We start from the raw sequence: 25662 nt of genomic DNA, 5'->3' as shown, positions 1-25662 counted from the left end.
TAGTACTGTAGAGCAATGAGTCGCATGTCAACACTAGCACCGAAGTCAACATTACCTTCCTTCAACTGGGCCAACTGGTGGCGAATCGAGGAAGTACAGTACATACTGACGAAACTAAAATGAGCTCTAAGATGGAAATTAAGCATTTCCGGACACATGTCCACATAACATCTTTTCTTTATTTGTGTGTGAGGAATGTTTCCTGAAAGTTTGACTGTACCTTTTTGTAACACCCTGTATATTGCACATTTAATCTCCTGAAGGTAAGTAGCAGGTAGCAACTCTTTCTTCCAATTTATTACAATCTGTACCATGGCTGTTAGTCCAATATTTCTCTCAAGTTGAACAGGACCTTCTATTGCTCCTGATCAAAGGCTTGGAGAATCTCTTCCTTTCTTTTGGCAACTTCACCATCCATCCTTTTCTTTCTCCTGATGAAGCAATTTAAAAAAAAAAATCTTAAGTAAGACATTAGCCATATTCTTATATTATATATGTCTGCATTGCTCCAATAATTCCTAATTTCCTAATAAGTACACGCTGTTCTCCTGCCACAAAAATTCTCCCAGTTATTCACTCAACCAATTACCCTCATTCATTGTGATCATACATATTTAAGCATCACATTCTCAATAACTATCTTTTCTTTTAACTGCCTCTTAATTTTTTTTCTCTCTCTCCACATAATTATGTTAGCTGTGGCAATAAGTGGCTTAGCATCATGTTTTGTGTGTGTTTTCACCTAATTCTCTTTTGTTGTTGCTGAAGAAGTTCCCAATACCCACCATAAGCCATTAGTAAATGAAAATACTGGTTCAGAACCAGTGTAATATACAATGAGACACAGAGATACATTTCATACCTTAGCTGCTGGGCTAGGTTAGTAACAGCTCGCTTAGCATTGCGTAGTGTGATCTCTCTTGATTCCTTCCCGAAGCCAGCATGAAAAGCTGAAACAGAACAGGAATATATAAACTTTGATTTGTTTAGATATTATAGAACTTAACCTATGAGGCACACAGTACAATGCTGGTTATTTTGTTTCTCAAATTATGAGATTGTTTATGTAAAGTAATACCACTAAAATTAAAACTTCATGAGTAGCAGAACTTAAGACCATATTTATAAGGAAAAAAATTGCATGTAGTAAAGGTACCAGGAAAACTACATACTACAGCAACAGAGTATGTCTGAATGGCAATAAAAATGTGAACCAAATTATAAACAAAATAGAAAGTAGCCTCCGCTCAGAACAATATACATGGTGACTCTTATAAGTGTTTAAAAACACCCGAAGTGATGTAGATGACATTGAGAAAAGTAATTTAATATAACAAACATGAGACAACAAATGTTGGGAAATACCTCAAAAGTGGATGATAAATACTGAACATGTGATGTCACTAGATGATGTATCTCACCACACATGCAGCGACTGGGCTTGGAACTGTCATCCACTTTTGGGGTATTTCCTGATGTTTGCAGCCGCACATGTCTCGTATTAAATTATTTGTCTCAGCATCATCTACGTCGCTTCAGGGGCTTTTAAACATTAATAATAATCACCCTGTAGATGCAAATTTGGATACAGAAATAGACTCGCAAACATGGATGACTACTAGACCCGTAAATAATATAATTATCTTTGGTGAATACCTTTATTTTAAATGTGCTGCATGTACAGAATGGACCCTAAAAGGCACATCAAAAGGTATAACTGTGTGTGTGTGTGTGTGTGTGTGTGTGTGTGTGTGTGTGTGTGTGTGTCAGTCTTTGCTCTCATTTTTACATTACCATGAAAAACGATTGTAAAAAATGAAAAACACAAGAAAAATGTGGTGTTAATTGCCGATTTACAGGACTAGGTTGTTCAGTCATCAGCTATTTTTCCTCTTTATAAGAGGTTTCGAACCAGTGCATGAGCATTTATTGGCAATTACTCTAAAATAAATTTTCTGTTCAATGGTTCCTCCACAGTAAAATTCAGATGTATGCTTCACACTTCAAATGTCATGTTACCTCAGCTTGCACCTATGGCTCATACAGCCAACAGCCACAGTCTCATAGCTATACTAACTGAATATCCAGGTTTGCCAGGGTATGTATATATTCCATTCCTCTATTATGTAATCCAGTCAGAAGGATGGACATACAAAATCTTCTATTAGTCCATCTCCCACCCTACTCCCCCTATCTATCACCACATTATCAGCCCCACACCAGTTGGAAGTTGATGGTTCCCATGCCCACAGTATCTCTTTCCCAATGGTAATATGTGTACCAAGTTTGGTTGAAACTGATTCAGGAGTCTAGATGCAGTTTTTACCTGCAGTTTTGCCTGGGTTCGCAAATGCCATATATTTCAGCTATATTTAAAATATTTCACACGTATTTCTTGACATATTTCACTGAAACTCTAGTGAATTGTATCCTGTGGTTTCATCTTCTCACAGCTCAATATTTATGACACCATATCCCATGAACTATGCGTTGTACAATGGTATAATTTTGCAGGTACATTCAGTGGTACATGTAAATACTATCTGCAAAACGTGTTGCAAATAGAGTTAGTAGTTAAGAAGTAATAAATTAAAATGCCATGCCTGATGTGGCAGTTTCACTGTTGAACAGTGGAAACGTAGTTGTGTCAAGTGGCTCCTTTGCAGGAACAACCTCTTTTTCCTTTGATGAAATGTGTAGTTTGTTGTCTGCTTATTATCATAAGTGGACGTCACTGCTGCTCGCGTAGAATTTTAGCAATGCAACAAGCAGCCACAGTAGTCTTAATCGGGTTTGAGTGGCAGAGCTGCAGCGTTTGTGGCGTAAGTGTTGCTTTACCATTCATTTATTTGCCCAGTTTCAACAAATGAGTGGGCTACACAATTGGTGATTGCAAAAAAGCTGTAATCTTGTGGAGACTTCAAATTTACCATCAGTGCTGTTATTGACACATATCCTCTGCATTAAACTGATGATTTACTTGCAAAATTGGGTGGGGACTAATTATTTTCCAAAACTGACCTCGCTGAGGCCCTCTGCAAGTTCCATTAGATAATGTATTGAAATGATTGTTTGTAGTGTACAGGCCTTTTGGTCTTTATCAATGTAAACATTTAATATTTGGAATGGCTAGTGCCCCAACTATATCCCAACACTTTTTGGAGCAACTTATGGCAGATGTTCCTTGTTGCTTCAAATGTCTTGACAATACTGTAGTAATAGGTGCTATGATAGAAGAACATTTACATAACCTCTGTTCCCTCTTTACTGTTCTGCAAACCACAGGCCTTAGTGTGATCTTATGAAGTTGCAATTTTTTAACCCTGTATTTTTTACCTCAGTCAAGAATTTTTCAGGTAGTGTGTTTGGTCCCTGTAACAGCATGTCGCCTCTATTATGGCTCTGCCTCGCGTAAACAGTCTGCAGGAACAACAGGCACTCATCGGTAAAGTAGTATACACTATCACAGGTTTATTCTGAGTGTAGCTACTCTGGCTCACCCTCTGCAATAGTTGTTTCATAAAAATGTTCCTTCAGGTGGTCACCAGCCAGCATGCATTTGTGCAGCTTAAAAACAAATTACTCTCTGTGCCTTGCCTTGCAACCTGGTAAACATTTAGTCTTGGCCACATATGTGGCCAATATGTGGAGGGTACAGTTCCAGCCCATCGTTATGCTGATGGCTTTGAGCAACTTATCCATTTTTCTATATTCACATCATTAGGGAGCCTCCCACACTAAACAATTGGCTCATCAGAATGTTCTTGCCTGATACTGACTGCTAGGGGGAATGCCAGGTCACAGCTACTTTTTGATTGTTTATGCTTTTTCCAAGCTTCCTTATGTTGTTGGTTGGCCATCCACCACAGCAGATGTGATGATCAAGGTGCTCTCAGTTATTATTTTCTATCAAAGGCCTATCTTGTATGGTGGTTTCAGATAATGTTCTTCAATTTATGGCTCTATCCTTTCAAGATTTTTGCTCACGCAGTGGCATCCACCATATCAAAGTGCCTCCATCCATCTGCAATCCAATAGCCAAGCAGAATGTCTCATGTGGACTTTCATAATGTAAATGTGTCATGGTTCATGCCTTGAACCCCGGCTGGGTTTGGGGGTTCGGATGACACCTGGCACTGTCTTCTGGGCATCATCCACAGCCAGCACAGGGGCCTTGTGTTCATGGTGCATACCAATGGGTGTCTTGTGGCACATCATACAATTAGCTGTGCCCTAAGGTGGGCACTGACACCTCCACATGGAATGCCATAACGGCACCTCTTCCACCATGTCACCTACCTTCCTGATGTGGTCTCTGGCTGCTCCGCCAGTACCCTGGCCACACACAGGTGATGCAGCTCAGCCTCTCGATGCCCCTGCAGTGTCTTCTCTCACAGGAGTGGGGCGGTAGGGTGGCGGTGCCAGGGTCTTGTATGGGTGTGCCCCCAGGTGTTGTCTACACCAATGAAAGTGCCTCCAACGCTGACGCAGGCAGGGGCCTCCTAGATTGATGCAGGTGCCACCTGCAGCAGACACCAGCACCTGCCACCCTCCTGCCAGCGTCACTTACATTACCTCTGGATGAAGAGGCTCCCTAGCTCACAGCATCTACAGATGAGTCCAATGTCGACAAGACCCCCGCCTACTGGGTGCCAGGGTCATCTGCCTGCTCCCCTGAAGGGGGAGGAAGGCACATGTGTCTGCACTTGCACTACTTCCACCCCTATGTGCTGGTCCACGTGTGCCAGAAACTGTTCATGCTCAGGATGATTGCTTAGAACACTATGAATGTGTCAACCATTAGCACATCATGGAAGAGTTGGCATTTATTGGCTCTTTCCCATGATAAAGGAGGAGTGTAATAACCCGCACTTTACAATACCTCCACTACTGCTACTGCAGCACACACTGTACATTTAGTATTGCACTATTTGGGTGCTCCAAGCCCTCACCAGAGGCTGCCAACCATGAACGGCACCTCAGTCACCTGCAGCCAATAGCCAGTGGCCCCTGGTGGCCGAATGCTCTTTATATTGCCTTGCTCCAGCTCTGGCTGGCAGTCCTGTACATGTCACTAAACTGTATTCTATTACTTCTGTTTATGCTGGCATTCAATTATATAATAAACAGTTGTTTACATGTGTTTTATTGTGTTCGGAGTTAAAACAGACTCCTGCAACAGACAGCAGCAGAGCAGTATTCTGCACTATGGTTTGGTTTACTGTTAGAAATGCTAAGAATGTATGTTTTTATAACAGTCAATCAGTATATTACTTCGTCTTATGCACACTGATCAGCCATACCATTATAACCAGCTACCTAATAGTCAGTATGTCCATCTTTAGCACAGAGAACAGCAGCAATGTATCACAGCATGGAAGCAAAGAGGCCTCAGTAGATCGCTGGAGGGAGTTGGCACTACATGTGCACACACAAGTTACTTTAAATCCTGTAAATTAGGTGAGGGAGGGTGGTATATGAGCTCTGGCACCATTTTCAATAACATTCCACATGTGTTAAAATGGGTTTAGATTTGGGAAGTTGGGTGGCCAGCACATCAACTGAAACTCACACCTTTGTTTCTTGAACCTCTCCATCGTCTGCAACCAATGTGCAACACTCGTTGGCCATCATGGTGCCATGCATGAGCTCCACTGGGCCCATGGATGCCCATGTGAATGTTCCCCAGAGCATAATGAAGCCACCACCAACTTGTCCCCGTACCAAAGTACAGATGTCAAGGAGTTGTTCCCCTGTAAGACAACAGATTCGTGACCCCATTCAGCATGAAGAAGAAGGTATCGGGATTCATCAGACCGTGCAATACTCTGCCATTGTGGCAACGTCCAGTGCGAATGGTCACATACCCATTTCAGTCAAAGTTGCCCGTGTCATGGTGTTAACATTGGCAGGTGAATGGGTTGTCGGCTGCAGAGGCCCACTGTTAGAAGTATTAAGTGCACTGTGTGTTCAGACAAACTTGAACCCTGCTTGGCATTAAAGTCTGATGCTAGTTCTGTGACAATTCTCCACCTGTCCTGTTTTTACCAGTCTGCCCAGTCTCTGATGCCCAACATCTGTAATGACGGGTGGCCGCCCTGCCCCACAATGCCTCGACCTGGTTTCACCTTGGTTTAGTCATTTGTTGAAGGCACTCACCACAGCACTCCTGAAATACCTGACAAGTAGTGCAGTTACCGAAATGCTTGTGCTGAGCTTCCAGGCCATCACAATTTGCCTTCATTCAAACTCAGATAGATTAATGCATCTTTCCCATTCTACACTTCCAGATACCGACAGCACACACTCACTGCTATTACATCCACCATGCCTGTGACTGAATAGCAGTCATTCCTCGCCAGGTGATGCTGCTATCACCCATAGAGGTTTGTATTGATAGCAGCTTGGGTGTATATCTCGTGAAAAGACTATGAAGGTAAAATTAGAGAGAGTTGAGCTCATATGGAGGCTTACCAACAACTGTTGCTCCTGCAAACCATTTGCAGATGGAAAAGGAAAGCAGGGAAGTGACAGTGACACACAAAGTACTCTCAGCCACACACCATAAGCTGGATCGTGGAGTACAAATATAGATGTAGAAACAAAATAAAGATTTATGGCTTATTTCATGAGGGGTAAATGAAGGTAGCTGCAAAAAATCCTGCCTTAAGCATGATATTACGAGGCATGTTTTTTAAGTAAGGTCCGTTTTAATGTAGACACTAGTAGGTCACGAGCATACCGCAATGAGTGTGTGCGTCATGTACCAGCATGCCTCTGGAACAACTGTGCTCAGTTTCATCTCTGTAGCTAACCTTTACGGTTCTGTTCTGTGCTTTCAAAATGTTTAAGACTATTAACTCGCCCGCCACATGTGAGGTTCGCTCAGTAATATGGTTTTTGTCAGCAAGGAACGTGTGTGCTGCAGAAATTCATCGACAGATTTGCAAAGTGTACAGTGATGCTGTTATGAAGGAAAGCAAAGTGCGTAAGTGGGTACAAGCATTCAAAGATAGCCACAACAACGCCCATGATGAGGACTGCTCCGGTCGCCCTTCTTTGATAACAGACGATTTGGTGGCTTCAGTTGAAGCAAGGATTCATGAGAAAAGGCGCTTCACAATAACATGTCTCTCAAACGAATTTCCTGATGTTTTACAACACTGTTTCTGAACACCTAAAGTTTAGGAAACTGTGCTCCCATTGGGTCCCGAAACTCCAAACAGAGGAGCATAAAAACCAAAGATTTGAGTGTGCGATGAAGTTCTTGACTTGTTATCACGAAGAAGGTGACGGCTTCTTGAGTCAGATCATAACTGGAGATGACACATAGGTATCGCGAATCGAAGCAACAGTGCATGGAATGAAGACAGATATACTCACCTGTAAAGGTGAAGACCAAACAGACTCTGTCCCAGTGCAAAATCATGGCATCGGTGTTTTGGGATAGGTGTAGTGTTTCCTTCTCCATGAAAATGCAAGACCTCACACTGCAGGTCAGGCCCATGATTTTTTGGACAGTTTTGGCTGGGAAGTTTTAGACCACCGACCCTACGGTCCTGATCTTGCGCCAAATGATTACCATCTGTTCCTCCACCTCAAACAACACCTCAGTGGCTACCGTTACAATGACAACGACACGAAAACAGCACTGAACTCTTGGTTATCGGAGCAGGTGGCAAGTTTTTATGAAGAGGGTATTTTAAACTTGGTTGAGAGGTATGATATGCATTTGAACAAACTCGGCAACTATGTAAAAAAGATACAGTGAAGTATGTACTTTCTGAAAATAAATTTCCTTTTTTGAAATAACCTTTTGTTGTGTACTTATGTTCAAACGGACCTTACTCAAAAAACACGCCTCATAGTAATACTGTCAAAAAATCTATCACGTGTATCACATATGGATTTACTGGACAGAATGGCATCACAGTCTGAATAATCTAGATTATTATTGACCCACTACTGCCTGCAATAACTGGTACCTTCAACCACTCCATGACCACATTCATTTTCCCTGTTGCCTAGAAACATGGATTTGTCAAGCAACAGCCCAAAGTAGCATCACCACATCACCCTCTGCCTGATGCAGGTCTTTGAAAAAGAGAATTGAGATCCATGCTTCAAAATTAATATTGTGCCTATCAGATGACTACCTGAAGCTAATTCTAAAGATCATCCACTGATATCAAACTGGAGCACTGTGAAAGAGTCACCTACATATTTGATAACTTAGAATATCTCCAACATGACTGCAAAACAACTGAAAACAGAAAGTTCTAGATGAACATTGGTAGACAGCACTGGAATCCCAATGTCTGGAACAAGGAGAGGATAAAGTAGTGCTAGACAGTGATGAACGCTTTCAGTAGATAAATGAATACTGCAATTCATTGGCGATAGTAGGAGAAACCATTTTGGATTGTGGAGTTCAAGTACATCAGGTGGGAGGTGGTGGATTTAAAATTATGAAAGCTGCACTGGGATTGAGTTACAAGTTCTTGAGATTGTAGACACCAGAGAGGTCCCTGATTCATCACCCTCTTCAATAGTTTGTGCAGTTTATTTGTCAAGCAGGAAGGGGTTTAATGCTGTCCAGGTATTGTGAGTTCTTTCCAGGTTTAAATATGAGAACAAGAACACATACTCTGTTGTCGTTTTAGCTGGTTATTGAGCCATCCATTTTATATACTAAAATACTGCAGGTAAAACTCATTTTGAATCTGTATGTTCTCTGTTCATGTGTATAAAAAGCTGTTTAAGATATTTTTACTCATTTTATCAGCTTGCATCTGATCTGCTGTATTTTTTTGAAAACAATGAGTAGCAATTGAAGATAGAAAGCAATTTAATACAGTGAGGACCAAAACAGACATCGTATGTGAAAGCAGTCAGCAAGCAATCTCCCGAAGTTAAGTGGTTAAATATTGTTGTCAGAATATGAATTGAGGATCCAACAAGCCCAATAAGCTTTGGAAACAGCCAGAGTTCCGCAACAGTCTATTGGAGTATTGATGTTCCTCTAGTTTTGGGTTCATGTTATGACCATATAGCACTTTCTTTCCTTGCTTCCTTTAGTGAGCTAGGAAAGATGATACTTGGGTATTTGATCAGATATACTCATAATTTATTTACCAAACTATGCCCATGTCAAGTACAGTGTCAGTAGGTAAGACACTATACTAGGCCCATGTCCACTGTGATACATTTAAATGCAGTCTCAGAAGTGCAATTAAGACTATTATTTACCAAACTATGCCCATGTCAAGTACAGTGTCAGTAGGTAAGACACTATACTAGGCCCATGTCCACTGTGATACATTTAAATGCAGTCTCAGAAGTGCAATTAAGACTATCTGATAATGACATTGATCAAATGTTTGAAAACTTGACCAGACTAACAAGAAATAATGACAATGACCTTGTTTAACAACAAAATAGAAATTACAATGACTGAGCTGAAACAAGATTCTCTTCTCACTCCGTACCACTGGCTATCAGCAACTCAATGCACGGTGGCATATAAATAAAGCTGTTCTTACCCTAGATGTTTCGTTGATCACTACAGTGCTCTGATAGGTGTGGTCTTATTGGAGATAGTATGCCCTCGCTTTCCTCTGAGATTTGAACTTACCCAGCCAGTAACAAGCGACTTATAGTATAGCATAGGTATGGAACCACAATGCAGCTTGGCATTTTCTGTATGAAAACAGAATTACCAGATGTCAAAGAAGCAATAAATGACAGAAGAAATCTTAGACCAGTATTAACCTTCAGCAGGTGAAAGGTTTACTGCTACCAATAGCCACAAATATAGGTGACAACACTATCCTAACTTTTGAAACTATTTGTTCCTCCCTCAGCAAAGAGAGAGGAATATGTTGTGGAAGATTAACATGGAAAAGCATTTCACTCAGAGCACTGAGGAACGAACTAATAGTTCTGAAAGTTAAAACCATATTGTCACTTGTATATACCTATCAGCAGCAATAAACATTTCGTCATCTGAAGATAATTAATGGCCAGTGACACTTTATAAGTTTTCTTGATTGAGTTTTGCTTTGAAACATGACCAACTGTAGATCAAACCTGTGGATTTTTAGTCTTAACATTTATCACATATGTAAATTATAATTCATATTTAAGTGAAAACAGTAGCTAACACTTACAATAATTGACAATGAAGGCACGTGGATCTGGGAACACTGAACAAAGTGCTTTCAGATACGTCACAGAACATGGTCAATCTGCGGCACATGAGGACCGCACAGCAGTGTAAATTGTGGCATAAAGTGTATTGTGTGTGTCTGAGCCAGGAGCTTCACTGCTGATATCGGGTGGGCAAGGAGGATTTCATGCAGCAGTTTGTGGGTGAGGATGAAAGGTGCTAGCACCATTTCATAAATAAAGTGCAGGGTGTCAACAATGAGACTCCAACATTTTAATATACTAAATCTTTCTCATTTCAGATGGTGGACCTGTGAATCCTGAAGGGGCAGACAGAGCAACTCAACTAGTTTGTGGTGTGCAAATTTGATATGCTAAGTGGCCGTAGTGGAACTGCAATCAATTGTTTTAGCAAAATGGAGGATATGAAGGAGCATGCACAAGTGGTCTGGTGGTATGCAGAGACAAAATCAGTGACCCAAGTACAAAGAAACTTTCGTCGAGTTTACAACAAAGTGCCCCCGTCATTCAAGACTATACAGAAGTGGTGTGATCAGTTTTTGGCTACTGGGAGTGTTGCAAAAGGGCATGGTGGTGGTAAGCCTGGGATCAGCAAACATCATGTGGAAGAAGTGTGGCAGTCATTTGAACAAAATCCACAGAAGTCAGTGCGACAGGCAGCACGAGAACTTCTTATGAAACGTTCAACAATGCACAAACTGCTTCATTAGCGATTATGTTTGTATGCATATAAAGTGGAGGTTGTGCAAGAAACCAAGCCTGATGATCGACCAAAGCGAGAAGAATTTGCATGTGTCATGTTAGATCGCACTGCCGTGGACGAGACATTTTTATCATGCGTGATGTTTACTGACAAGGCAACCTTTCAAGTGTCAGGGGCTGTCAATAGTCACAATGTGCGCATCTGGGGGTCTGAAAATCCACATGCATCTAGGGAACACATGCGCAACAGTCCAAAAGTTTATGTGTGGTGTAGTTTGATGATAAATTGCATTGTTGGGCCGTTTTTCTTTCAGGAGCTGACTGTGGGTGGAGCCATTTACCTGGACATGTTGGAACAATTTGCCGTGCCACAGATAACAGACATGCAGCCAAATGTGATGTTTCAACAGGACGGTGCACCAGCCCACTGGAGCCTTGATGTTCAAAAATTTTTGAATGACACATTCCCGCAACGATGGATTGGCCATGGAGGTCCAATTCCTTGGCCACCACGTTTGCCCGACATAACCCCCCTCGATTTTTTCTTGTGGGGTTATGTGAAAGACCGGATATACGCTACACCAGTAAAGGACCTCCAAGACTTGAAACAGCGCATAAGAATTGTCATCAACTCTGTCACAGAACAGATGCTCCACAACACATGGCACAAAATCGATTATAGACTTGATCTTCTTCGCGCTACCCGTGGCGACCATGTTCAAGTGTACTGAACCGTCCACCTGTGTATGAAAACTTGTTGAGCATCTGTATGATTTCCCTGTATTTGTTCGCCAATAAATTGTGTTTCCTCTCAGATTTTATGAGTTCAAATGTTGGAGTCTCATTGTGGTCACCCTGCATATGAGTCAGGAAATGAGAGACATGGTATTAACAACACTCAAAAAGCCGTAAGCATCTGCTATGGCTCACAAGAGTATAATAATCATCTATTAGGGTCACTATAGTCCGATCCATGAATGATGGTGGTTTGTGCATGTCAAAGCATGGATAGGGATGGCATTGTTGACGATTCCAAGTGACAATTGCGGTACGTGCACGCGCATAGATTCTGCTTTATGGAAGCATATATCCTGCAAAATATGTCTCTCCTTGCTTACGTAGAATTTATGACTTACCACCACCATCAGCAATAACAACTCACAACAAATGAAATAGAAATTCACTAGAAAACATTTAATGCTCGCATTAGCTATGGCATTAAGAGCAGAGTGCTCCGAACACTACTGAATGCTCATTCGCTCTCGGTGTGTGTGTGACATAGGTGTCCAGAACAAACCTAAACTTGGCTGCCATCATTCGTGACTCCAACAATAGTACAGGAGACTAGTTGGAACAATAAGTGATCACAGTTTCCCCCTAGACACGTTGTCTCTCACACATAGAACAAGTCAGTCACCTGAACATACCCATCTGTGATAGAAACAACACTGACTGAGGATCTGAATGGGTGTGTGAGGTTGTCTGTGTTTTTCTGTGTGAGAGTGTGTACTTAAACTAAAAAAGAAGAAGTAGCCCAGAAGTGAGTTAAGTCGGAGTGCTGCAATAAATTTCTACAAGCCACAAGTCAAACAGCAACAGGTGAACGATTCCTTTTCCTCACACTTGTTTATTGTTTCTATCCTGGAATATCGATTATTGAAAGAATAATATATTTTTTAAGTTCATAGAGTTAATGAATTCATATACTCACTTCCCTGCAGCATGCTTTTAATTGTTAATTGTCTTTGTCGCTAATAATAAACATCAGTTCAGCTGAACTAGATTTACAAATCCAAGGTAGCCTACATGACACACATATAATTTTCATGTAAATATTACCTCCCTTTCCCATTCTGTATCCTGATGCAAAGCTCTTTCACTTGCTTCATCAGAAATAACAAGAACTTCTGTGATGTTTGAGAGGTAGGAATGCGGTACCGGCAGAAGTAAAGCTGTGAGGGCAAGTCATGAGTTATGCTTTGGTAGCTCAGTTGGCAGAGCGCTTGCCAGGGAAAGGCAGAGGTCCTGGTGTTTAAGTCCTGATCTGGCACACAGTTTTAATCTGCCAGGAAGTTTCAGGAAATAGGGAATCTCTATAGACTCAAAATAAAGCGATAAATAAACTTTTTAATCCACCATTCCAACAAATTGTCTGTATACTGAAGATTACCATTAGCTGTATGACAAGTAGCAACATTCATTACAAGAAAGCTTTTTTTCTTACAGCACACAGATAACTTTCTTGTTTGATATAAATCAATGTCATCATCTAAATAACAATCTTTCAGTTGGTGTTAACAGCCGGTATTTAATATAACAGAGGAAGTAGCAGCTCTTTTCACAGTTGTGGCTGCCCTCATAATTTTACTGTATTAAACTTAGCCAGCAAAAGTACATGGTATGTATCAGTGTGGTGATGGATTATTGCGAACACACTGCACATATTAATTTCTAACAATGACTCCTCTTTTTTAATGCATAAGTTAGCTTGACCAACATCACTGAAAGGTCTCCTTTGTGATGGGACCCACAGAAAACAATGAGTAAATGACCAAATTAATTATTGAAAGCAAAAATAAATATGTCATACATTTTGTATAAGACTAACAAAAAATTAAATTCAACTATGATAGTGTCGCCACTCTAAATCTTAGTTGTGGTAATACACAGACATGTAGCATAACCAGAGGTCTATGTTGGGTTGGAAGATGACGCACTGGTTGCGTGAGCGAAGCCAACAACTGGGAATACAAAACGAAGATGATTGTAGCAAATTATCTGTAGCATCACCAAAGATGTATGGTCGTTCTACATTTAAATCACACTTCAATATAAATAACCCTCTGATGAATATTTTAGTGCATATTACATACATATATGAAAATATTATGTAGCTCACGTTATCTACATATGAGCCGCTGAGAGCCAAAGTGATGTAATCAATTTTTCCCACTTCTGAGAAATGAAAGATTTTGCATGGAGTGCAAACTTCCCTTATAAAGACAATTTCTGCTTTAATAACAACTGGATATTACGAATCTAAAAAAAGAAAACAATGCTAATACTTACTAGCACTTTTACAAGGCCTTTTTGATTGTTGAGTGTAAATAAACACGCTAAACAACAAACAACAACAAGACCACATGCCCTTGCTGTTTGACTTACATCACTATTCCCACAAATGCACTTCACTCTGGCACTCTCATGTGAGAGGAAAAATGCATTTGGAGCTCTCAAGTGGTTCTGGTGTGTTATCGTTATACCACCTCTCCACAACAAATTTCCGTTCATTGTGAGTGAACTGAGTGGTATAACTCAAAAACTAAAATATTTTGACTTAGACCACTTTGGTTCTCAGTGGCTTGTGTTTGAAAATGACACATGCATGGGAAGGGGAGGGAGGGGGGGCGGCGAACATACAACTGTTACCAAAAAATTAGCTGAACCACTTGTTTGATAAAATCTTAAATCTGCGAGACTGTGATTTTTTTAAAATGCTTGAATGTTAAATCCACTACTGTAGATGGTTTTTTAAAAAAAAGGCCGCAGAACTGAGAACTGTATCTGCAAACATATCCTCCATGACCAATAGCTCCCCTAACACATCATATGTAAAAAATCGCAAGAATCAATCACATTGTTGGTATATTTGTCACTCCTTGCAGTGATTTTAAGATAGACCAATCATCTAAATCTAATTGCTGGGGAAAAAGGATGCCGTAATATGATTCACAGAACAATTCCTAGGAAATGTAAATCAGCTATGAAGGAAGGTAGGCCCTACTAATAAACCTCTTATATAGTCCATTCTCAACCATTATACCTCCATTTGTGGGCATTAGCATACAACAGGGACACTGAAAAACATTTGCTCATGAATTTCCAAGAAACATGTTTTAATAGAAATTCTCTGTCACAAACAAACATTTTGTATGAATGTGAAGGCAAAATTACACACATTCATGCCTGTGAAGAAGCAGAGAGGCTGTCATTCTTCACACATACCATTCAGTTGTCTACCAGCAAGGAGTATGATGGTTCTGATTAGTATGTACCCTTCACTCCACTTTTGATGCAACTCGTTCATATGTATGTAAGAGTTTGGTAGTTATGTACCGTAAAACTTGTAGGCCTACATATATTTGTTTTCGTGTTCCGTAGGTTCAGGTAGCGAGCGACTCTCAAGGATATGGAATAAATCAAACTGCACAGAGATGAAATATAACTTAGATGAGGATAAATGATACAATGTAAAAAAAAAGATATCAACTAAAGAACATAAACTTATGAATTAGTGTCTTTTTACATGCCTCACTATGTGCTGCTAATGAAAAACGATGATTTATTGGCTGTGGTATGAAGTTTTGATAAAAATAGAAATACTTACCCCCTCCAAAGTTTCTGGCTCCACCTTTTGAATCAGATGACACAAACTGTCCTATTGTCCCTCTTCCTCCTTGTGCATTATCTTCAAACTGTATTTCTGACACAATTATACTATGCTCCAGCACAGAACCACAGCTGGTGCACACAGCATCACCACGGGCTGGGTCGACATCTATGTCTGTACCACCACAATTTTTGCACTTGTTGCTCGACATACTGAATGTTGTCCGTTTTTCTGAACAACAGATAGTATGCTCCTACTGCTTATGACCACTTCCTTGTTGGAGCGAAAGGGCGTATTGTGAACGAATAAATTAAAAAGAAAACACTTCAGCTCAATTTACGTCAGCTGAGAAAGTGTTGTATGATAACTGTTCATTTATTTTTCTGAACAACAACTATGTCTGAAACGGACAGAAAGCAGTCCGCTATTCTCCTTTTACAAAGTATGGACTAAAGCAAATAGCACTCTACTGGCACTTCGTCTTTATGTATGACTATACATAAAACGCTGTGGGTGACAGGTTTCAAAAAAGCGTACACATTCCATCCTTTTCTAGGTAAGATACTTGTTTAAACCATATATTATCATCCCGTACAGTTGCTACCCTCCCTGATAGTATCATTGAGATTATTTACTATAATGAAAATTACTAGGAGGCTCTGAAACATTTTTGTAACATGTTTAATGAATTTCTTTAAGGTTATACGCTATTCACTGTTCCGCTTCCAAGCCACATACACTTTTTCACGCTCTTGGAGTACGCATAAAATTGTCAATCTTATTCGTAATATCTTTGAGTTAGCATATAGCTCCATTGACATTGCATCTTTGCCATACCGGCAATGTAAATAGTAAACAAAAGGCAATCCTGTATTGCCATGTGAGATATTTAGAGTGTGTGAAGACGAAGCCGAGTTTTACTTGAAATTAGTAGTCAGTTTTTCCCAAAGACATGGTCTGGAAGCCATCGAAGCCAATGGTGATACTGAGCGCTATAGGAACAGCAGTTGGAGGTTCACTGTTCGTCAAGTAAGTTTCTTGTTTGATATTGCTTGCTGAAGTCTGCACGTAACTTTTTTACAGCTGAGTGTGCATGTATGTCAGACAGTTTAATATAGCTGACCTGTAGATAGACGTCTAGCTATCTAACTGTCTTAGGGATGAGAGTCAAAGAACGAGTACGATATCCATTATTTGAGACCCCTTTGGTTACACCGAGAGAAGTGTCAAACCCCTTGAAATTTTGGTTGTTGAGACAGGCTGATCTGCAGTGTACTTGAAGTCTAGTAGCTACTTCTCATCATGTTGGTCGGAGTTCGGGCTGTTTAATTAATTTTTAAAATGTATTTCGTTTTGTAAATCAGCCAAAAGAAAGTTGGCATACAAAAAAAGTTAGCCACCCCCCACCCCCGCATTTTTCATTATGACACGTACGTAAACATTAGGCTCCACTACTGGTCGATTTGGTACCACACTCAGATTTTCTGCTTTCACATTTTTTAGCTTCACCAACTCACAGCCAAATTTTCACCCTCCAATCTAACCTAAACCTTGGGCTTTGCTACAGATCAGTCTATCACCACAACCAAGATTTCGGGGGGGGGGGGGGGGGGGGGGTAGGCGGCCAATATGTAATTTTAACCAGTTTTATAGCGTCTGCATCTAAATAGGTACACTGCAAGCCATCATATGTTGTGTGGCCCTGTGTACCCCTGTACTACTACTACTACTACTACTACTAGTCATTTCCTTTCATGTTCCACTCACAAATGGAATGATGGAAAAACAGCTGCCTGCATGCCTCTGTATAAGCCCTAATTTCTCGAATCTTATCTTTGTGGTCCTCAGGGGCAGTGTATGATGGCAGCAGTAGAATCATACGGCAGTCAACTTCAAAAGCCAATTCTCTAAATTTTTCTCAATAGGGTTCCTCAAAAAGAACACCACCTTCCCACCAAGGATTCCCATTTGAGTTTGCCAAACATCTACATAACACCTACATGTTATTTGAATCTGCAGGTAACAAATCTAGCAGCCCACCTCCGAATTGCTTCACTACCTTCCTTCACTCCAACCTGATGCAGAATCCAAACACTCGAGCAGTACTTAAGAATAGGTTACACCAGCATCCCGTAAGTGGTCTTTACAGGTGAACCAGTCTTTCCTAAAATTCTCTCAATAAACCAAACTCACCATTCGCCTTCCCTACCACAGTTCTCACATGCTTGTTCCATTTTGTATCAATTTGCAATACTGTGTCCCGATATTTAAATGACTTAACTGTGTCAAGCAGGACACTAGTAATACTGTATCTCAACAGTACAATTTTGTTTTTCCTACTCCTTCTCATTAGATTACATGTTTCCACATTTAGAGGTAGCTGCCATTCATCACACCAACTAGAAATTTTTTGTCAGTCGTCTTGTATTTTCCCCTAGTCACTCAACTTAGGCACCTTACCATACACCATGGCACCATGAGCGAACAACTGCAGATTGCTGCCCACCCTGTCCGCCAAGTCATTTATGTATACAGAGAACAACAGCAGTCCAATCACACTTTCCTGGGCCACTCCTGACTATATCCTTGTCTCTGTTGAACACTCACCATCAAGGCAAAAATCTGGGTTTTATTACTTAAGAAGTCTTCAAGCCATTCATATATATGTGAACTTATTCCATGTGCTCCTACCTTCAGTAACAGCCTGCAGTGGGGCACCGTGTCAAACGCCTTCTGGAAATCTAGAAATGTGGCATCTGCCTGTTGCCCTTCATCCTTAGTTTGCAGTATATCATATGAGAAAAAATCAAGCTGCCTTTCGTCTATCTCAAAAGAAATAATACCCAAAAAAATTTACATTACAGCATTGAGCAACACCAACAAAACCACAGGAATCGGAAATTTCCATTGACCTATATAGCTCAACCACAGCTATCAGTACCAGAAGACCAACACCTACAACTCCAAAAAGTGGAACCAAAACCCCAACAACTCAGAAACCCAATACCCCATATTCACTACACGAGTTGAAACACAACCAACCTACCACACATATACAGCACACGAAACATCCAAATTATTGCATAATAAAACCAAAATAAAAACTATTTACCAACAAAGCCCCTGGCGCACACACACACACACACACACACACACACACACACACACAAACACAACATGTACATGTCCCTGGTCCAAGTCACCAGAACTCTCATCAACTTCATGTTGGTGCCACAAACGTGACACCTAACATACTCAGCAATAAGACTGTACTGTATGACTGACATCATATCATCACCCATCTCAGAACATAGTAATATACTCATGAACTTCAGTGTGATATCCACACCAAACAAATAATCAAAACAAAACAAAAATTTAGTCTTCTTTCCGCGCAACAAACAGCAAACTAATCAGACCTAACAAAAACGCCAAACACATAAACAAAAGAAAAACATTAATAACTGACTCAAAAAATTCCATAACCCATGCTACCGCACCAACTACGTAAACTCAAAAGCACTTAAGCACAATGACAACCAGAACTTTTGCAAAACTTTCAAGATAATGAATCAAAACATTTAGTGTCTCAAGAATAAAGTGTTAGAAGTAGAAGTCGCCATAAACAACTTTGTAGATTTCTCTTGTATTTCTCTATCGGAACATTGGTGCAGGGTCAGTGAATTAAGTCCTATAAATATAAGCAATTTTGAATTATTGCCACCCTGTTTGTAAAAATGGTGGAGTATGCATATACGGTAGGGCTGAGCTGCAATATAAAGTTAGATATGAAACATACCATTTAAATATCAAGAAACATTTTGAATCATGTACCATTGAACTAAAATATGAGGAGAAGCATAAAAAACTAATTGTCATATCAATATACAGGTCAACATTAGGTGACAAAAACATATCTTTTTTAAAAAATTTGGAAGCAGTGCTAAACATTTTGTATAACAATGAAGTGAATTTATTACTATGTGGGGATTTTAACATAAAATGAAGAAAAAAGACAGCTTTTGAGTATCCTAAACAGCTCTCACATGAAACCACTCTTCATGGACCCCACTAGAATAGAGTCATCTTCGTCCCTATTAGATATTATAAAATCAACAACTGTTCAATCATTCAATGCATTTTGTAATAATTTCATGTCCATATTTGAGATGTATTAACAAACAAATGACAAGAATTAATGTCATGCCGGGGAACAGCAGCCAGTGGATAACACCTACTATCAGAGTATCCAGTCAAAAGCTAAAACTTTTCTCAATCAACTGAGAAAAGACAACCAAGATGAACACTTTGCAGAATATGTTAAGACATATAAGAAAATGTATGAGAAAGTAATTAAAACAGCCAAGACAATGCACAATGACTAAGTAATCATAGGAACAGCAAACAAGTAGAAAGCAATATCGAATATAGTGAAAAAGGAAACAAACAAAAGTGTTAAAAAGCAAGATGACATTGTATTAAAAGATAATCATGGTGTGTAACTCAGAAAAGATACTCTAGCAAATTACATAAATGACTATTTCATAAACACTCAAGTCAATCTAAGTAAAAAATTTACTAGTAATAGTAGTACCACAGTTCAAGTAGAACAAAGTGGTAATTCAATATTGCTATGTCCCACAAATAAATTAGAAGTTCTTAAGATAATAAAAACAATGAAGAATAAAAGTACTCTGGAATTGACGAGGTACCAGGTTCAGTCCAAATTAAATGTGCTAGTGTCATAGCAGAACCACTCATCACGTATCATAAATACATCATTAATAGAAGGGGTGTTCCCACAAAGATTAAAAATTTCAAAAATAAAACCATTGTATAAAAAGGGTAATATATATGAAGTGGGAAACTATAGACCAGTAGCTTTGTTATCTTTATTTTCAAAAATAATAGAGACTGTCATGAAAAATATAATTACAAATTACCTCAAAAAATTCAGTCTCTTGTCTGTAAACCAACATGATTTTTGCAAAGACATGAGTACAGATACAGCAATTACCCAATTGATCAAAAACATTGTAATGGGACTTGACAGAAATAATAGTACAGTAGGAATAAACTTGGACTTATCGAAGGCATTCGATACTGTTGATCATGATATCTTTCTAGACAAACTAGCTATAGGTATACGAGAAGTTGCATTAAAATGGTTTCAGTCATGTTTCCACAATAGAAAACGGGTAGTAGAAATTACCTCAGCAAACAATAAAAACCAAAGCATCAAGATCCCAATCAGTGGTACGCACATAACTTTGTTTGCTGATGACACAAATATTGTTGTAACAGACATAAATAGGGTATTGCCAACATCTGCAAGTGTGAGAGTTTTGGAATACATACAAAACTGGTTTGAACTGAACAGGTTAACCTTAAATATTTCCAAAACTAATTGTATACATTCAAGGTAAACAAAGTCTCATCATGATGTGAACGTCAAAATTCACAATAAACAAATTGAAAGGGTAATTGTCACAAAATTCTTAGGTGTGCAAATTGATGAAAATTTTGACTGGAAAGCCCACATTCTCTACCTCACTAACAAGTTAAGCTCTACTTGCTTTGCATTATGCATAATTAGTACTGTGTGTAGTAGAGAGTGTAGCAGAACTGGCTACTTTCATTACATCTATTCTGCTATCACCTATGGTCTAACCCTATGAGGTCATAATAAGGCAAACATGAAAACCATCTTCACCTTACAACAATGAGCTGTTAGAATAATTTCAAACAGTACAAGGCTAACACCTTCCAAACAGTTATTTCAACACCTAAATATTCTACCCTTAGCATGCCTCTATATAAAACAAAGTGTTGTTAATATAAAAATGCACACTGATAATTATAAAACCAACACAGATCTTCATTCGTACAATACAATAATGTGCACTGACATCCACATAAAAAGAGTAAACAAGGCTTTAACACAAAACAAGCCACATTCAGGGTACTATTTTGTACAACAAACTTCCAGCTCAGCTAAACGAAATAAAAAAATTGTCTACAGTCAAGGAAGCAATATTTAAATTCTTAATGACCAACTGCTATTATAGTATAAATGACATCTTCAGTAACCTTGTAGCTAGTAACTACATTCATTTACTATATGTTAATTGTACCATAAATCAAATGCTTGTCACCGTCTCAATGATAATTTTTCTGTAACAGGAGTGTTAAATCAATCATTTACTTGTAATATATTACATGTAAAAGGCCCCGAACAAAAATATTAAATCAATTATTTACTTGTAATGTATTTCATGTGAAAGAGCCTTCTCATACTTTTATATTATTACAGTGATCGAAGTTGTATTGGCCAAAAATGTTGTGATGGGTACAATGAACCATTGTATTATGTAGGAAACTGTACACCCTTATCCTATCTTTGTTAAACTTTGACAAAATCCATAAATGTACATTGTCGCTGGATGAATAAACTACTACTGCTACTAATGAACCCAATACTACATGTTAAAATCAACATGTCCACACCCACCATCTGAGGTCACCATCAAATACAACAACATGACATCTGCAAACACAACCAACTCAAAAGCTCTATGCTATAGTGATGTCACACACCAAACCACATCACCATTACGTCATGGGTTAACAATTCTCCTGTGTGAATGATTTCTTGAATGTGAAATTTAAAACTTCAGCTTTTGTTTTGCTATCTTCAACTGCCCCACCAGACTGGTCATAGAGTGAGGTGGTGCAGTGGTTAGCACACTGGACTCCCATTCAGGAGGACGATGGTTCAATCCTGCATCTGGCCATCCTGATTTAGGTTTCTTTGATCCTTAGATCACTTCAGTCAAATGCCGGGATGGTTCCTTCGAAAGGGCATGGCCAATTTCCTTCGTCATCCTTCCCTAATCCGAGCTTGTACTCCATCTCTAATGACCTCATTGTCAATGGGACGTTAAACACTAATCTCCTCCTCCTCCAGACTGGTCAACAAAGGGCTGAATGGAAGGCGTAGACCTGCTTAGCGATTTTACGTGGGACCAGAATTTTCTCGGGTTCTCTGATATATCTTTTGCTAAGGTGTGACAGTGGTAGCTGTTGGATGCTTAGTGCATAGATCTTTTCACAGATGCACAAGTCTCTGCTAAAAATGCATGTTCCATTCCAAAATACTCATTGGAGAGCTGTCTGTTATGTTAAGCAGCTTTTGCTTTTCTGAATTTACATTGCAGCTTCAATTTCTATAATGGAAAATGTGTTATGTTTGCCACAAATGTAGGCAGCGAGCTACACTACAAATCTGTCTGTTACCACAACCTTTATTTCGCAAGTTTTTTTCCATTAATTGGTTTTATATATATACACACACACAGCACACACACACACACACACACACACACACACACAGACACACACACACACACACACACACACACCTGTAATAACATTTACATATGATACATTTGCCAAATTTAAGTGTTAGTAGTTTGAATTGAAAGAAAGATGTCTGAAGTTTTTACTCTTTGGGTAAAGTGTGGTTTTGGAACCACCTCCATCAGCACCCCGAAATCTTGATTATGGTAACAAACTGATCTGTAACACAACCCAAGAGTGAGATTAGATTGAAAGGTAACAATTTGGTTGTAAATTGGTAAAATAAATGGATGTGAAAGCCAAATGAAGGTTGTGGTAATGAATTGGCTGGTAGCACAACCTAATTTTTATGTGTGTACTGTATTGAATAATGCAAGGGGGTTCCAATACATAACTTTTACTGGATCCTCTGTTCACAGAGCAATGCAATAATACTTAATTGTGAATTCTCTGTCACACTGCACAGCAGAGCTGGACACACTATAGTACTTACACTATGTACACACACACACACATACAACCAGACTTTTCCAAGTCATTAATTGATGTGTAACCATCCATTTACAGTACATCATATACTGAGATTCATTCAGCACTTGTCTATTTTCCTTTTACACGGTCATGTGCACGCTACTATATTTGAAACAGCAGAAAAACTCTGGCAATAATATGTTTGCGTAAAAAGGTATTTCTTCAGTATGAGATCTATCTCATTTTGTGTGTTTCTTTTATTGCAGTATTATTAGGTAACATGTAATGTTTGATACCTGCCATCATCAAAATGGTGGATGTAAATAATTAGTCTAAATCCAAATTGACAACATTCGCATCACTTATACAACCATAACAAAACACACAATTGCAGCAATTTCATTGTCAGAAATGTATTTGAAGTGATTTAAAAACCAACTTGTAATTAGCAGTATACTCGTGGGAATATGGGGCTCTGGATAGGTACAGACCAGGCAAAAGACAACCTTCTCTCCTACAGATATGAATCAAAATCGAAATGTTAAACAAAATAACATTAACTTAATATTAACCTCCTCAAAAAAACACCACATAATTGGTAGTTTTCTTCAGTTACTTGTTTGGCTATACTGAGCACCACAATGCCAACTAGTAGAAAATTCATGATGGAAAGTAACGATATTATGGAAAGCGTAGTTGCCACTCATTATATAGTGGAGATACTAAGTCGCAGATAGGCACAGTGGAAAGACTGTCACAAAATGAGCTTTCAGCCAACAAAGCCTTTGTCGAGAAAAGACCACACACACACACACACACACACACACACACACACACACACACACACACTCACAGCATCTCTGATATATGGTCAGTAGCAACTATCCTTTTCATAATATTGTTACAATGCCAACTAACAGTGATATAGCCATATCTGTGAGGGATGAAACGTAAATGCTGGTATTGAACTGTTCTTGAATACTCATCTAGGTGGCATCGTGCATATGGTGCAGTATTTGAGGAAAATGGGGTGTTGCCATAATCAAGCTGTCCTGATGATTGCTTGTCCTCTGCTGGGCACTTTCTTATGCAGAATGAGTCAGAAGGAAAGATATATGCATTGAGGGATGATAATATTAGTGATTCTGTACAAAAAAGAAGTCATATGAACGTATATCCAGTTCTTCACAGTTTGCAAGGAAATTAATGAAAACATTGGGGAACAAGACAAATGCAGGTGATAGTAAATGCAAAATTGTGATCTAATGATTTATTTTAATTGTGTACATTTCCTCACAAAAGATGTTCAGAAAGTCCATTAACTGCAATGCATTTTGCAGCTCATGTAGACAACTGTTGTGTTGCTGGTCTGAGCTTATTCATATGGTCCTTTACTTGAGCACACACCTGTAAAATGAGGTCTAGAAGTTCTTCCTTTTTGTGCACTCTGTGCTCGTGGAATTCACTTTTAAACTCCACCTAACAATCCAATGACCAGGATACTTTCCAGTGAGGTGCTGTGTCACTGGCCATACAGAATGTGTAGGTGCTCTGTCATGCTGAAAGTACGTATTACATCATATTGCCAAAGGAATATCCTTCAAGTATTCTAGTAATGCATTTAGGACACCAAGATACTGTACTCCGTTAAGACGGTTACCTAAAACAGCTGTATTCGTGAGCTGTTCATCAGTAATTTTGCAGTAAAGGCAACACTACGTAGCCTAATATCACTTTGGTCATATACATATGTGAGTGCTAGCATGCAACTGACACCTTGATTTTCAAACAGCTGTGTGTCAGATATGGTGAAGGAAAGGACAGTGATATTCTAAAGTTTTTTTGTTCAGAATCACAGATAATATCACCGCTTAAAGAATGTACCATTCCTCCTGACTCATCCTGCATGGCCCCTCCCCTCCCCCTTGCTGAAGTGATGGGGAATGTACACTGACAGGAACTGAACAACAATCCTCAGTCTGAGTGCCACCGCCAATGACCTCATGTTGTTACTGGAGGCATTTCTATGTGGTGAGGTTCCAGCTGTTCAGGTTGCGAGAGGTGAACGGCTCTTCCCATATACTTACTGCTGGTGAATCTTCCTGCTTGTATAGGTGTGGTACATGAAACTTTCTCGTACCTGATGTTTCATTCAGAGCTGCACTTTACATCTTTGGGTATGTTCCTTGTTCTGCTGAGTCTTGCAGATTTGGCAAACCTGGAGCATCTCCAAAGACATTTAGTGCAGCTCCAGACGAAATGTCAGGAACAATAAAGTTTCATGGACCATGACCGTACAGCTGGGAAGATTGCCCAGCTGCTAAGAGATTACTCATGGAAGTCTTCCCATATTGCCATTGTACTTTGAGCACACTCAAGGCTTGGTCCCAAGCCTTACTTATTTGGAAACTGTTGTCTTTATTCATTAATTCTTCATGTAATCAGATCTCTGCACATTATTTTAAAACACAGTCCAAGAATTTGTTGGCCTGTTTTAACAACTTAATGCTATTTGGAGATACAGTGCTCTGCGACAGCTAACTTTGTCCGTT

The 25662-nt window shown here is 39.4% G+C and overlaps 2 protein-coding genes across 2 annotated transcripts in view; one reads left to right on the top strand and one right to left on the bottom strand.

The window, feature by feature from the left end:
• Nucleotides 1-16051, bottom strand: part of LOC126468584 (transcription factor IIIB 90 kDa subunit) — a 371910-nt gene extending 355859 nt beyond the window's left edge. Inside the window, exons 1-2 of the mRNA XM_050096561.1 lie at nucleotides 15278-16051; nucleotides 863-950 (exon numbers count right to left, since the gene is read on the bottom strand). Coding sequence (XP_049952518.1) covers nucleotides 863-950; nucleotides 15278-15491 — 302 coding nt within the window. The 5' untranslated portion in view covers nucleotides 15492-16051. The remainder of the gene's footprint in view (nucleotides 1-862; nucleotides 951-15277) is intronic.
• Nucleotides 16052-16118: 67 nt separating this feature from the next.
• The window catches only part of LOC126468626 (retinol dehydrogenase 13-like), a 90802-nt gene continuing 81258 nt past the window's right edge, over nucleotides 16119-25662 (top strand). Inside the window, exon 1 of the mRNA XM_050096564.1 lies at nucleotides 16119-16309. Within this exon, the coding sequence (XP_049952521.1) occupies nucleotides 16233-16309 (77 nt within the window). The 5' untranslated portion in view covers nucleotides 16119-16232. The remainder of the gene's footprint in view (nucleotides 16310-25662) is intronic.

The sequence above is a fragment of the Schistocerca serialis genome, chromosome 1 (genome assembly GCF_023864345.2).
Source record: "Schistocerca serialis cubense isolate TAMUIC-IGC-003099 chromosome 1, iqSchSeri2.2, whole genome shotgun sequence".
NCBI classification, from domain to species: domain Eukaryota; kingdom Metazoa; phylum Arthropoda; class Insecta; order Orthoptera; family Acrididae; genus Schistocerca; species Schistocerca serialis.
This window is presented reverse-complemented; position numbering and strand designations above follow the sequence as displayed.